The following is a 14,129-nucleotide window of genomic DNA, read 5'->3' on the forward strand; positions in this document are numbered from 1 at the left end:
ACAACATTAATAATGATTTTAAAGTATTAAAACCAAACGCGGACTGAACGCAAATGATGTTCACGGATGATGCTCAAATAAACATGTTATTTAATAGCAATGACATTGATATGGTTGTATATGCATATGTTGGTGAAAATTGAAGCATTGGTGCTCCATTTCAAGTGCCCACATGTTCCCCTTACAACATCACAACCACAACAAAAGTTGGAATATTAAAAGGAGGAGACTGGTAAGAATTTTTTTTAGATGGAACAAAGCCTTGGATTCATCGAACATCAACCTTCCAATTGTAGCACACACACTCACACACATGTATACACACTTGGGAAGTACTTGAGTAGAGATAACACTATTTGGAGAGAGAAATTGACAAAAGGAGAAGAAGACAATGGTGGTAAAGAAAACAAGTCATGGAAAGAAATACACCATCTACATGTTTCATTTCTCTTTTAATTTCCTTCCCAATGTGCACACCCTTCTATGATCAAATCAAACACTTTTGGTTCCTAGCTAACTTCTTCATTTATTTTTCCAATATGCATGCACAAGTTGTTACTATCTCAATTTAATTTACACACACCACATTTCATTCATCATCATAGAAATTCATTGAAGAAGAGCACATGAAATCAGATGTGGAACAGTGAGTTTGAACCCCTCAAAAACAAAAATGGAACCTAACCCAGAAAGGAAATTATCAAATTAACCACAAACAGATAGCATAAGATAGAGATAGACATTGTGTGTGTGTGAGAGAGAGTGGAAAAACTTGAAACCCTATACCCAATCATAATAATGTACATCAAATAACTCACTTCCAATTTCATATATGACTCAAATTGAAGATGAATTGAATCAAGATGAAGTAAAACAAAGTGATTCACACCCATAATTCACCAATTAAAGCAACAACCAAGAAACATTTTAGGCCAAAATGGGGAAAACCCTAATGGATCATCATCATCATAACATTAGCTAAGCAAGAATGTTGAGGAATTGAAACACAATTTCCATACCCTAATATTACAAATTAAGCAAGACAAACACCTACACACATATATATATATAGATGGATAGATATTGAGAATTAAACAAAAAAAAAAAAAAAAGGATAAAATAAAAATTGACTAGGTTTTCTTACCAAGAGTGTGCTTGTTGTTATGCATCCAAACCTTAAGCACATGTCTCTTGATCCCCAATTCATCACAGAAGTGCTGCACAATCTCCTCATCCTGCTTCTGAATCTTCCACCCCAACCTCTCCGCGAAGCTCAGCATCTTCTCCTTCTGCTCCTGGCTGAATTTCGTCCGAAACCGCTTCTTTTGGGACCCTCCCCCGGGCCCCGAGTAATAATTATACTCGTCCGCCTCCTCCCTAGACCCCCCTCCCCCAGAGCTAGAGGGCAGCGCCAAAAGCGCCGCCCTCTGCTGGGGCACATGAAGGTACCCGCCGCCTGTACCTGCGGCGCGGTACCCAAAGTGCCCATGATGGGCCAGCACCAGCTGCTGGTGATGATGCTGATGCTGCTGGTGCTGGTGCTGGAAGGGGAAGAAGGCGGCACCGCCTGCGCCTGCGCCGCCGCTTGCGCCGTCGGATGCAACTTCCTTGCGGTGGAAGTTGCGGTGGCAGGCGCAGGCGGCGCAGCGGAGGGAGTCGAGGGAGCCGTCCTCGCCTGCGGCGATGAACTCGCCGCAGCCGTCGACGGCGTGGCCGCCGATCCCCACCGCGTGGTTCTTGAGGCACTCCTTGTAGCGGGACTTGCGGAGGGGAGACGGAGATGGCGCCGACGACGGGGGAGAGGCGGCGCGGGTTGACTCGTCGTAACTCGGGATCTCGCCCTCTTGCTCCTCTTCTTGCTCCTCTTCATACTCCATCCTTTTTCTTTCTTTACTTTTTCTTTTTCTTAACTTTTAAAATTCACCAACTTAATCATCATCTGTCTCCTATATATAATGACTTAACAATTTTTGTCAGATTTTTTGTGTATTTATTTTTTATTTTCGAGCAGTACTTAGGTTGACTGTGATGGAAAATGGACAATGCAAAATGAAAAATAAGTTTAATTTTAATTTTTACTGAAAAAAATATATTTAAATTTAGAGTTTAAATGTAATTTTGGTACTAGGTTTTACTTTTTGGAGTAAAGGGAGTTACTTTCCTGTATTAATTATATATGACATCACTGTGTAATTACTCTTTAGGTTAATTATAGAGTATATATATAGGTATATGTGCATACCTCATTGTATTAGCTTCACATGTCTACCTATCTTGTTAAGGATAAGTACGACATATCTTATGTAGTTATAATAAGATATATCAAACATATTTAAATGATTATTATATGTACCTTTGTGTCTTGTGTAAACATTATTTTATAGTAAGCAGTAGTAGGGATGTAATCAATTGCTAACTAATTATCAATCCTAAATTAAGATTAATTTTCAATTATTAGATGAGAAGATCTTGTGGTTAATATAATGCCAAGTATAATATATTTTAAATTTAAATAATTATTAATTAAATTAAAAGGGTATTAATGTCAAATCCTATAAGTAGTAATTATAACTAACTATTTTCTCTCTCCTCAAAATCATCTCAAATCTTTAAATTTACGTAACTCTCTCAATTTAAATTATTTTTTCACAAAAAATATATCAAATTAAAGATAATTTAATAAGGATTCCAACGAGATCTCAATTGCATATGTTCCGACGACGTTCGGATGATGAAATTTGATATTTTTTATTTTAGTTTTCGTAAATGTTGATACCCAGATTTTTATCAACAAATACATCAAAAAATCTCAATAAAACTATGTAAAAATCTCAATAAATATGTGTTGATATTTTCTTATACTAATGTTGATATTCTTATATCATATTGTTGATATTTGTAATACACAATGTTGATATAAAAAAACACCCACGAAAATTATCATATGATAACATAATGACGATATTACCCTTTTGTTGATATTTTGTCTACTATTTATTGAGATTTGTGAACTTTAATCTCATCCACTCATTAAAAAATCCAAGGATGGAGATTTAGTCTTGATTTTGGATTAGGGTGCTATAAGCATTAGAATAAGACCCAGTAGTAGTATTATAAATGTATTTTATATATACTTAGTTTAATTTTAATTCATTAAAAAGTGTTATTTTTATTTTACAAATTACATAAATTTAAAGTTCCAATCGTTATGATATTATTTGGAATTTAAAGTATTATAATTTTTAGATATCGATTGCAAGAGAGCTTTTTTTTATTATTGTTGAATCGAAAATATTGAGTGACTTGTAATATCCTTTTTAAAAAGCTGATGGGAAGTGAATTTATAGAGAGTTAAATTTTTGGGCTAGCATTTAGAAAGAGATGTGGTTTTATCTTTACATGGATTAGGAGGAGCCCAAATAGTGTTATGGCACTAATCATCACCACGGTAAAAATTATGGAGGCGGCTCGTATAATGGATGGTTTAGTTTTAGGTGTTGCTCAATCGGCTATCGTGATTAGCTAACAACCACCGTCGAGAGGTACTTTAATGCTCAACATGTATAATAATTTGGAACGAGGTTCGCGAAGGGCGTTTGGTGGAGGATTACTTCGTGATGATTTAGGAGCTTGGAGAGATGCGTTCGTAGCTAATGTTCGGAGCTGCTCTATTTGTTGAAAAATTTTCGTATATATATCTTGTATGGTCTCCAATTGGTATTGAGTTTTCGGAAGTTAGATGTCTAGAATGATATTTTTGTCAGGTTATCACTAATATTGGGACGTTTAACGTGTCTTTTAGTTGTTGATTTATTGTAGGAAATGTTTGCTCATTACTTCATGATCTTGATTTCATGCCCATTCATTCTTTCGACATTCATTATGTGTACATGGAAATTTTGCTACTTATCATTTTTGCTTATAGAGGACCCATGTGTGGTTAACATCTAATATAGCAAAGTATATATACACCATTTTATGTGGCAAATAAAATACTAAATTTATTGGAGTTCAAATTTAAAGTTAATTTTACACCCTTATATATATCGTTCCTTATATATATCGTTGTTCTTAGCCTATTTGTTCTCTACTATCACAAACGTAGATAGAAATTTGATATTTTACACAAACTTAAAAGTTGGCCGCGAAAGTCAAGAACTTAGACGCTGTACGTACTGGATTTCCCAAAAGTTCAGTTTGAATGTAGAAAGTCGAGTTTGTGTTTTGGTTGAGGATTTTTTTAACATGTTATGTTCAGGATAGGCCTTAATGTGTTAGGTGTTATTAGATCTAATAAGAACTTAACGCGCACAATTTTCTAGCAATAGTAATTCTCAGGATTTTAAAATTTGGTCGCAAAGTCATAAATTTGTCCTTGGAGGGGATAACTGTTTTCTTGGGAAATTCACTGCAATATCTAAATTCAAGATTTTGCTACCAATTTAAATTCTACTTGGAAAATACCAAATTTTAGCTAATGGAGTATTTATGATTTAGAGACTAATACCCCTAATTAAAATCCAAACTTACATAATTGAATACTAGCATTAACTCAAAGCATACCCAACATTTCCTTGAGATTTTGGATAAATTTGTAGTGTATGTCCAATTGTTGCGGGTTATATTAGACTTGTCTTTGTTGCACACTATGTATATGCACACAAAATTATACAACAAGCCCCAATATTTATTCATACTTATATCCAGAATATATGTGTTTGAAAAGAAGAAATTAATAATCAATTATAAGCACACCACACAGTGAAGATATAAGTGGGGCAAGTAACAGTATAGTTGTGTACGCAGTTTGGAGTCTGGTTTTACGTGTTACAGTGGATTATCTGAATATGTACTGCATCAACTTTCATAAATTTGATAAAAAAAAAGTTTGTGTATTAAATTCCACATTTTTATATTAATTTTATAAATAATTAAATTCAGTGGGTCCAAGTGAAAAGGTTGAAAATAGATCGTAAAATCGTATAAGAATTTTGAAATTTAATTATTCCAAGTCAGTTTGTGTTATTTATTTATTGTATGTTGCTTACAATTGTGGGATGTTTGTGACAAATGTGATATTCGAATCAATATGCATAAATGACTCATTTATTACAATTCCTGAATTGATATATCAATATATGAAACGATTTTATTTAATTATTTTTGTTTGGAAGAAGTGAAAATTTATTCCTTTATAATTAAGAACTATACGGCATCTTTTTCAGTTATTAATTTGTCTTCAACAAAAAAACAAACCACAAAACTCCAAACACATCCATCCCAACATGATCGAATTTTGCAGATCCCCTTGAGAAAAGTTAATTTTTTTTAATTAGTTTTTGTTTCCCTTTGGTAAAACGGAGTAATAAAATATGCTATTTATGATCTATGGGGGCTCACAGTTCTGGTCATATAGAATATTGGTAATATATAGCAATTTTAAATTAAATATCTATAAATTTTAAAAAATATTATTTTAGTTGAATTATTTAATTATTTAGAAGCAGTCACGAATTGATGTGAAAATTTGTTATGAATTTTTCAAATCACTGCTTTTGTATTGCTATACAATAACATAACTAATAACAAAATTAATTTGTACCATAATTTAATTAAATTTAGGAGTATTACATGTGTATAATTTATGTACTTTTATCTTTAATTTTTTAAAAATATTTTATTTCTTTTCATTTCATTTTTTTGGTATCTTTTTTTTTTTACCAAAATCACGTCGTTTTGAGTATCACGATTCTCGAGACACAATTGAAAAAAATAGTAACTGTATAATTTAATATATAATATTTAAATTGTGGAGTAGTACTAAGTGTTATGTTGCTCTATTAATTTGACCTTATTAAATTGTCCATTTGAATTGATTATCAATTCAATTCTAATTTCGGCCGACATTGAAATTTGGTCCGACAAAGTCGCAGGTGACAAATGTCACCTTGAAAACTACTTTATGTTTGCATTTGTTATCTTTTCAAAACAAATGTTGCTCGGGTTCTATCCAACAATGTAATTTCAATTTTAAACTATCATGTTTAAGTATGATTAGCTTGCGATTAAGTTGAGAATTTAATTTCAATTATAATATACTCCCTCCGTCCCGCTTAGAGCATCCACAGTGCCGGCTAGCCAACCAGCTAGCCGATTCGCGTCGCTAACCGGTCGGCTAGCCGAACCATTGCAAGCGGCCAGCCCGATATCGGCGAGAAAATCGGCGTGGACTAGCCGAATGGCTGGCGCTGGCCGATGCACTGGCCGCCATTGTGGCGTGCCGATCGGCCAGCGCCCTTTTTCGTTTTTTATTTTTATTTTTGAAAACCTATATAAACGCGATTTTAATTTCATTTTCATTTGCACCACTTGTTTTAACGAGTTTTCTCTCTCTCTAAATTTCTGTACAAGAACATCATCGAGCGATGAGTAACGCGGGTGGTAGCAATGGTGGTAGTGGTGGGGATGCTGAGGAGTACGAACGGCAGATGAACGAGGCTATGGAGGCCTACATGAACCGCGAGATGGAGCGGTACATGCGAAGGGTGGAACAGCAAGCGATACCTCGCCCTCCACCGGTTGTCCACCGCCGAGCAGTGATTGATCGGGATCACCTAGCTGCACATCAGCGGCTATATAACGACTACTTCGCTCCGGACCCGCGGTTTCCGGCAAACATGTTCAGGCGGCGTTTTAGAATGCGCAGGGAATTGTTTATGCGTATCGTTGACGAGTTGGAGCGTCGATATCTTTATTTCCACTTCAGGCACGATGCGGCTAGCAGACCCGGACACACCCCTATTCAAAAGTGCACGACGGCAATCAGGCAGTTGGCCTGCGGAGGCGCTGCAGACATGTGGGATGAGTACCTCCACATCGGTGAGACGACTGCTCTGGAATGTCTGAAGTTTTTCTGTCAGTGTGTGATAAACATTTTCGGTGAGTAGTACCTTCGAAGCCCTACTCCCCAAGATTGTCAGAATTTGATGCAGATGCACGGGAGCAGCATGGGTTCCCCGGGATGTTAGGCAGCATAGATTGTATGCATTGGGAGTGGAAGAACTGTCCGACTGCCTGGAAGGGGCCTACACGACCGGCTACAAGTCAAAGAATCCCACGATGATCCTCGAGACCGTAGCTGATTACCGGCTGTTGATCTGGCATGCGTATTTTGGGGTAGCCGGGTCGAACAACGACCTCAACGTCCTCAATTCGTCGCCCCTCTTCAACGAGAAGTGTCAGGGCATCGGTCCAGCCGTCTCATTTGTGGCCAACGACAACCGACATGATATGGGCTACTACTTGGCGGATGAGATATACCCTAAGTGGCCCGTCTTTGTGAAGACGATCAGGCACGCGGCGGATGACAAGAAGGCCTACTTTGCGGAACGACGGGAGTCGGCGCGCAAGGACGTGGAGCGCGCATTTGGTGCGCTCCAGTCTCGATGGGCGGCAATTAATGGTCCAACGCGTTTGTGGGATATCAAATGCGTTTCCCAAATAATGTACATCTGCATTATCATGCACAACATGATCGTCGAAGACGAAGGCGTACAACTGATTAGTTGGGCCAATGACGATGAAGCCGGTCCAAGCCACGGAACGACCACCCCTAGCGTACGACGTGGGGTACCTCTCGATGAAGTCGGCCGCCTCAAGGAATATGCCGACATGCGCCAAGTGGATGCTCATATTCAACTCCAAAAGGATATAATTGAAGAGTTGTGGGCACGGAGGACTGCACGACGATAGTTTTTTTTCTTTATTATGTAAAATTTTTTTTTATCTATGTACCTTTTTTAATGCAATTAATGAATTTTCCCGTATATGTCTCGTAAATTTAATTCCGTAATTTAATCGTAATTTTAATTCCGTAAATGTAGTATTTTTTGAATTATTTGTATTGCGGATGGCCTATGGCTGGCCTAAATCTGATGTGGCAGGTGGATTTTTAGTGCTGCTGACGTGGCAGAGAGAGAGAGAGTAGCTGGCCTATGGTTGGCATATTGCCATTGTGGATGCTCTTAGGCCATCCGCAACGCTATCTCTTATCCGTCTCTTAACCGTCTCATCTCTTCACTATTCATAGGCCCCACTGTACTTTTCAGCTCATCTCTTAACTAAGAGACAGCACCTGCAACCCTCCATCTCTTAACCATCTCTTAACTATTCATTCAATTTCATTTTTTATTTTTAATTTCAACAAATTCAATTAATAAAAACACACTTCATTAAAATAAAATAAATATTACAACTTAAAAGCCTAAATACTAGAAAAAAAATACATAATTTAAAATCCTAAAAAATAAAAAAAAGTACATAATTTAAAATCCTAAAAAATAAAAAAACTACTCCACCGGCGAATCATCATCCCCCGAAGTCGGCGGTACAACTATACCAAGTTGAGCTCTCATATACTCAATTCCGGCCATATGGGCTGCAACTTGGCCAGGATTCATTTTTGAGAGGTCCGCCATCGTGGCGACTAGTTACATGGACATTAGGGTGTGCGAGCCCGTGCCCGTGCCGGAGCCCGAGCCCTCGCCCGCCTGGCTTGGTCCGCTGCGGCCCATCCCTCTCGCTCTCGCTCTCGCTCTCCCCCTGGCTCTAGCCGCCTTCACCGCCTTGGTCCCTTGCGGCCGACATCGTGCAACGGAAGAAGACCCCCCTACATCATCGGTTGGCGTGCCCTCACGTGAGGTGTTGCCTTCGCCGCCATCACTAGACGAGTAGTGGCCACGCGCCGTGCGCTTCGTGCGTTTCGAGCCCGACTCGACACCGCCAGCCCACCTATCAAGGTGGTGGACTTGCGACCAAACATCGACAAGCTTGAAATCTTTGCCGACGTCGTCTTTGAAGACCCGCAACGCCGCTCTCAGAATGTCGGCTCCACTGGCTCCGCTCTGATAATTCGCCTCTTCTCCCCTGTATATCGCGCAAAAAATTTTGACATCTTTGTCGCTTCGCTCCCAATGACTGCGGAGCATCTTCACGTTGCGGGGAACGGTATTCGTCGGCCTTCGTGCGTTGTAAACTTCGGTGACTTTTAGCCAAAAACACTTATGGGTTTGTTGATTCCCGACGACAGGATCGTACGAGACACTGATCCAAGCGTCGTACAGAGCCAACGTCTCGGCTTGGCTGTATGCATGACGGTTGCCGTCTCCACCAGCCGCTGCCTCCTCTTCCTCCTCGGCATTGACGCCGAGACTGAGGTTGATCCTGCCGGAGCCAGAGCCTCCACCAATTGGCCAGTCGGGCAAACTGCGTTCCGGCGCCAAAAAATTCTCCGGAATTTGGGATAATCCCGGCGATTCCCCGTACCTCTGGGGGGGGGGGGGAGGGACGATAGTATGCATCCACATCAAAATGTGGTGTTTGGTACGCCGGCGGGGTGGTCGAGCCTTGGGTGCCCGGCGACGAACCGGGAGTACCCAAACAGTTGTACATGCTCGCCCAATCGTCGAACGAGTTCAAGTCGAACCCGACGGAGCGCGGCCTGCCGGAGCCGCCGCCGCTGGAGTTTCCATCGCCGGACATTTTTTCAACAATTTGAGAGTAGTGTTTGTGTGTAAAATGGAAGAGGAATGAGGAATGAGAGTTGTGTTTGTGTGTAAAATGGTGAATGGAGTATGGAGTATATTTATAGAAGAATTAAAAAAAAAATTGAAAATTCGACCGTTTGGTCCCAACGGTCATTTGACCGTTTGATTTTTTTTTTATTAAATTCGAATTTTTCGAATTTATATAAAAAAATAAATTTATTACGTCATAATTACGACGCCCACTCGCGGGCGTCACGCAACGCTCCAGCGCGTGCCACGTGGGCGCGCACGTCGTCTCGCCAGCTCGAGGCCGGCCTCGCCGGGTCGCGTCGCGCGACGAGATGTCTCGTCTCGTCGAGACGAGACGAGCCTCGCAAAGCTGACTCGATGCTGGCTCGTCTCGTCGAGACGAGACCGAGCCAAAATTGAGCCCGCGTTGCGGATGCTTTTAAGGTGACACATTTTCCTTTTTAGTTTGTCCCAATTAAGATGACACATTTCTTTTTTTTGGTAACTTTCTCTCTCCAATTAATACATTCAACCACTTTTTCTTACTCCTATTAAAATATCCATCTTTTTTTATCTCTCTACTTTAATACATACACCTTCCCTCTCTCCAATTAAACACTTTAACCAATAACTCATAAAATCCCATGCCGGCTAAGCAATGTGTCATCTTAGCCGGAACGGAGGGAGTACTAATTTGTTGGACTAAGAGTTGATAGTTAGTGACTTAGAGTTTAATCGAATCTAAAACAAATTTTATAAATTTGGATTCATGTTTAAAAATCAATTATTATATTCTGAAATATAGACTACTTTTATTTTAAAATAACATAACATATACATCGAATCATAACCAATATTATTAATTATATACTATAATTAATTACTAATTACAATCTAATGTACTCCATAAATATAAATTCTACTAGTATCTAGTTAATTGCTCTATTTTAATAGAGTCATTTAGAGAACTTCATCACTACCTACACCTAATTGTATGCAATTAATTTCAAATAAATCAATCATATTTTGGTTCTTCCAGTAATCTTATAAACTGACTGAACAAATCATAAATTTAATATTTTTTTTTCAATTTTTTCAGGAGTATAATTAAGTTGGGTAAAATTATATGATGTGACATTCAAAAAATTCAACAAGAACGAGACCGTTAGTGAATTTTATATTTTTGGAACACACTTAGTACACAACTCATTATATTATTAATTTGAAGCATGTAAGTTTCAAATTAATAATATGAAAATCAGAATACTTAATCAATTCATTTAGAAAAAATGAGAATAATGTTACAATTCATTATTTTTACTACTGATTTTTTATACACTATAAATTTGACAAAATTCATAATCAAATAAGAACTTGATATGAGTCATACTAGTATCAATTTAACATGCAAACTAAGCAACAGAGCTATAACAATTTTATTTAACTCGATAATAATTATCAAACCAAACCAAACCAAACCTTATTTTCAGTTTATTTAACTCGATAATAATTATCAAACCAAACCAAACCAAACCTTATTTTCAATTTATTTAACTCGATAATAACTATCAAACCAAACCAAACCAAACCAAAACTTATTTACAATTTATTTAACTCGATAATAATTACCAAACCTTAAATTTTTACTAATTCATCCACTATATATAATTCTTCAACGGTGGAACCATTTATTTCATCAAACGCTGACACTACATAATAGAGCCACGTCACCATTAGTTGACAGTATTGATTTGTGATCAGAATATAGGCATCTCCAATAAAGCGAAAATCCTTGGTTGAAGTCTCAATGAGAATAATTTTTTTATATGGATACTACATCTTACTTTCTACTCATCAAAATAAATCTTTACAATAATTTATAAGATCTATAATTTTACTACTGATTTACTTTTTAATCAAATCAATTTCTTTATACGGAGTATAATTTATTTAGCTATCTTTTCTTTATTCTTATTTCATGCGTAATTCTTAAAATACTTTATGAGTTCCGTACTTTTACTAATATTAGTTTTTTTTATAGCTAAATATAATTTTCTATATATTATTTATTCTAAAAATATTTTACTTTTATTATTCCACATTATATCTTATTCAATGCATATCAAAATAAACATTTAATATACTCTATGAGATCTTAATTTTTATTACTTTACTTATATTATTTGTATTTTATTTTTAAATTAAAATCAAATTTTCAAATATTTTTATTTATCCAAAAATAATTATTTGTATTAACATATGTTTATGATATGAAATCTATATACAGTGGTTCAACCGAGAACGACAATTGTATATTTACCTGTGGTTAAAGGTGAAAAAAGTAGTACTACATGCTCGTTCACTTCTATTGATTGCACTTCCTACAAAATTAATTTTTGGATCTACCACTGATCATCAGAGCGGACGATAATGTAAGTGGACCATGAACTCGAAGGGTTCAATTTCGTTCTGCCATCCATTATCAGCGATGACCGCTTACCGTCTCTACCCTCTAACACGTTTGATGATTAATTGAATCCAAAATTGGATGTAATTACTTTTCCAAATTGAAGAAACATTGAACAGAAATAAATGGAAATGTGATAAGTAGAGAGAGAGAGAGAGGGAAAGGGGCCCCGGTTCTTACGGTGTTCATGTGATTCTTTAAAAGTAGGCTATGGAGATGGAGTGACGTTTGAGTTGACGTCCTGACACACACACACCACACACTTCTGTCAGCTCCAAGGAAACCACCATTGCAATTTCCTCTATTTCCCCTGCCTTCCAAAATTATTGGATTCTTTTCTTTTATTCCATGAAATGAATAAATTCTTTTTAAAAGAGATTATATGGAGTATACATTATCATCATAACAATGATGGATATTGTTGTTGAAAAAGAATTTTGAATTTTTGATTCAAGATATGCCATCCAATGGTGATTTTTGTGAGATCGATCTATTAGGAAATAAATGCGCAAGGATAATCTTGAAAAAAGTGAGAATAGTTTAACCAATTCGATACAGTGTGTATGTTTGAGGCGATGTTAAACCAAATATTCGACTATATAATTTTCGGATGAGGACAAGAACCACTATATTTATTGGTAAGTTAGAGAGCCCTAATCCGGGTAGGAATAGGAAACTTACGAGGACCTTTTATCATCGCGATTGTAGACTGTTTTACTTCATTTCAGGCCCTATACTTCAACTATCTCGTGTGATTTTATACTGGTTGATGGATTTTACGGAAACTAGTTACAATTCAATTTATTCAAATACGTGAGTCGAGATCAACCAAACCCTAACGATATTTTATCGCGAATCGATTTGGTTGGTCAAGTTTTTGTCATGTTTAATTTCTCCATCTTTCTCAGATATTTATTTTATAGGAGTAGTACTTATAAAATAAAATGTGAAAAGTTAAATTGTGGAAGTAGAATATATAGGTAGGTAAAGCATGCATGCATGATGAGTGAAAAATAGGGGTAGGGAAAGATAGCTCTAACTTTAAAAATGTATGATCAAACATAAGGTATAGTGTTTTTTGTGCGTGGTTTCATAAAGTGAGGGAATTGCGGGAAAAAGATAAGCTAGATAGCGACTACACACACCACACCTACCCCCCACGGTTAACCTTTTGGGCTCCACTTAACCTATGCCATCCCATATCTATTGGTTCGATCCGAGTGTCCAGGGGCGGAGCCAGGAATACAAATGGGACGGGGTAAAATATGCGAAGAAATTTTGAGAAGAGCCATGTATGGAGAAATTTAGAAAAGATTTTCCAAATTATAAAATAAAATAGCATTTGTCCCGAATTATCCTAGTTTTCCATTTTATAATGTCTCCACTTCATTCGTTATATGAGGCATCTTATAACAATTTTGTCATTTTATCTTCATTATATTCACCGGAATCCCCAACGATTTTAATGTTTATGTACATATATTATCCATAATATAGTTAATCTAGTATCACTGCAGGTGGCTTTCAAATTGGTCTTACTGCAGGTGGCCACTTATCTCCACTAACATTATTGAGTTGCTCTAAATATGCTTAAATAATTGATATTTGTATTTTGATTTAAAGAATTTGGTGGTTAATAATGTACTAGTTGGATGACAAATCTACTAGAGCTTGCAGATGTCCTGATTCCTGAAATCAAGATAATTTCTTAGGATTTATGGCCTTGCATTATCTTCTTGAATGTATTATATATTTTGCTAGCAAATGCAAACCATTTTGATTTGATGGCTGATATGATATGTTGAAAATAAAAACAATATATTGGTCGACAATAAATGCAATTTATTCAATTGTTGAATGTTTAATGCAATTATTCACTACTTTATCCAAGCATTAATATCAACAACTACCCTAATAGAGAAACTAATAGAGAAAGTAGTTCAATTTCATTTTAATGTCTAGCTTAGGTTTAGGTTGTGACATTCTAAAAAGAAAAATATATCATTTAGACGAGGACGAGAATTATATGTTTTTTAAATTTCCCACTTGATATATACGTGTCTCTCCGATATTGCATGTGTCTCTTTTAAGGCCCTCAAACTTTCTCA

The 14,129-nt window shown here is 36.8% G+C and overlaps 1 protein-coding gene across 1 annotated transcript; it reads right to left on the reverse strand.

The window, feature by feature from the left end:
• Positions 1-925: 925 nt before the first annotated feature.
• LOC125211426 (zinc-finger homeodomain protein 2-like) lies at positions 926-1,936 on the reverse strand. Its single transcript, XM_048111204.2, has one exon. The coding sequence runs from the start codon at positions 1,875-1,877 to the stop codon at positions 1,131-1,133; it is 747 nt and encodes a 248-aa protein (XP_047967161.1). The 5' UTR covers positions 1,878-1,936; the 3' UTR covers positions 926-1,130.
• Positions 1,937-14,129: the final 12,193 nt, after the last annotated feature.

The sequence above is a fragment of the Salvia hispanica genome, chromosome 3 (assembly GCF_029641045.1).
Source record: "Salvia hispanica isolate PSC_SH4W2 chromosome 3, Shi_PSC_v1, whole genome shotgun sequence".
Taxonomy (NCBI): Eukaryota; Viridiplantae; Streptophyta; class Magnoliopsida; order Lamiales; family Lamiaceae; genus Salvia; species Salvia hispanica.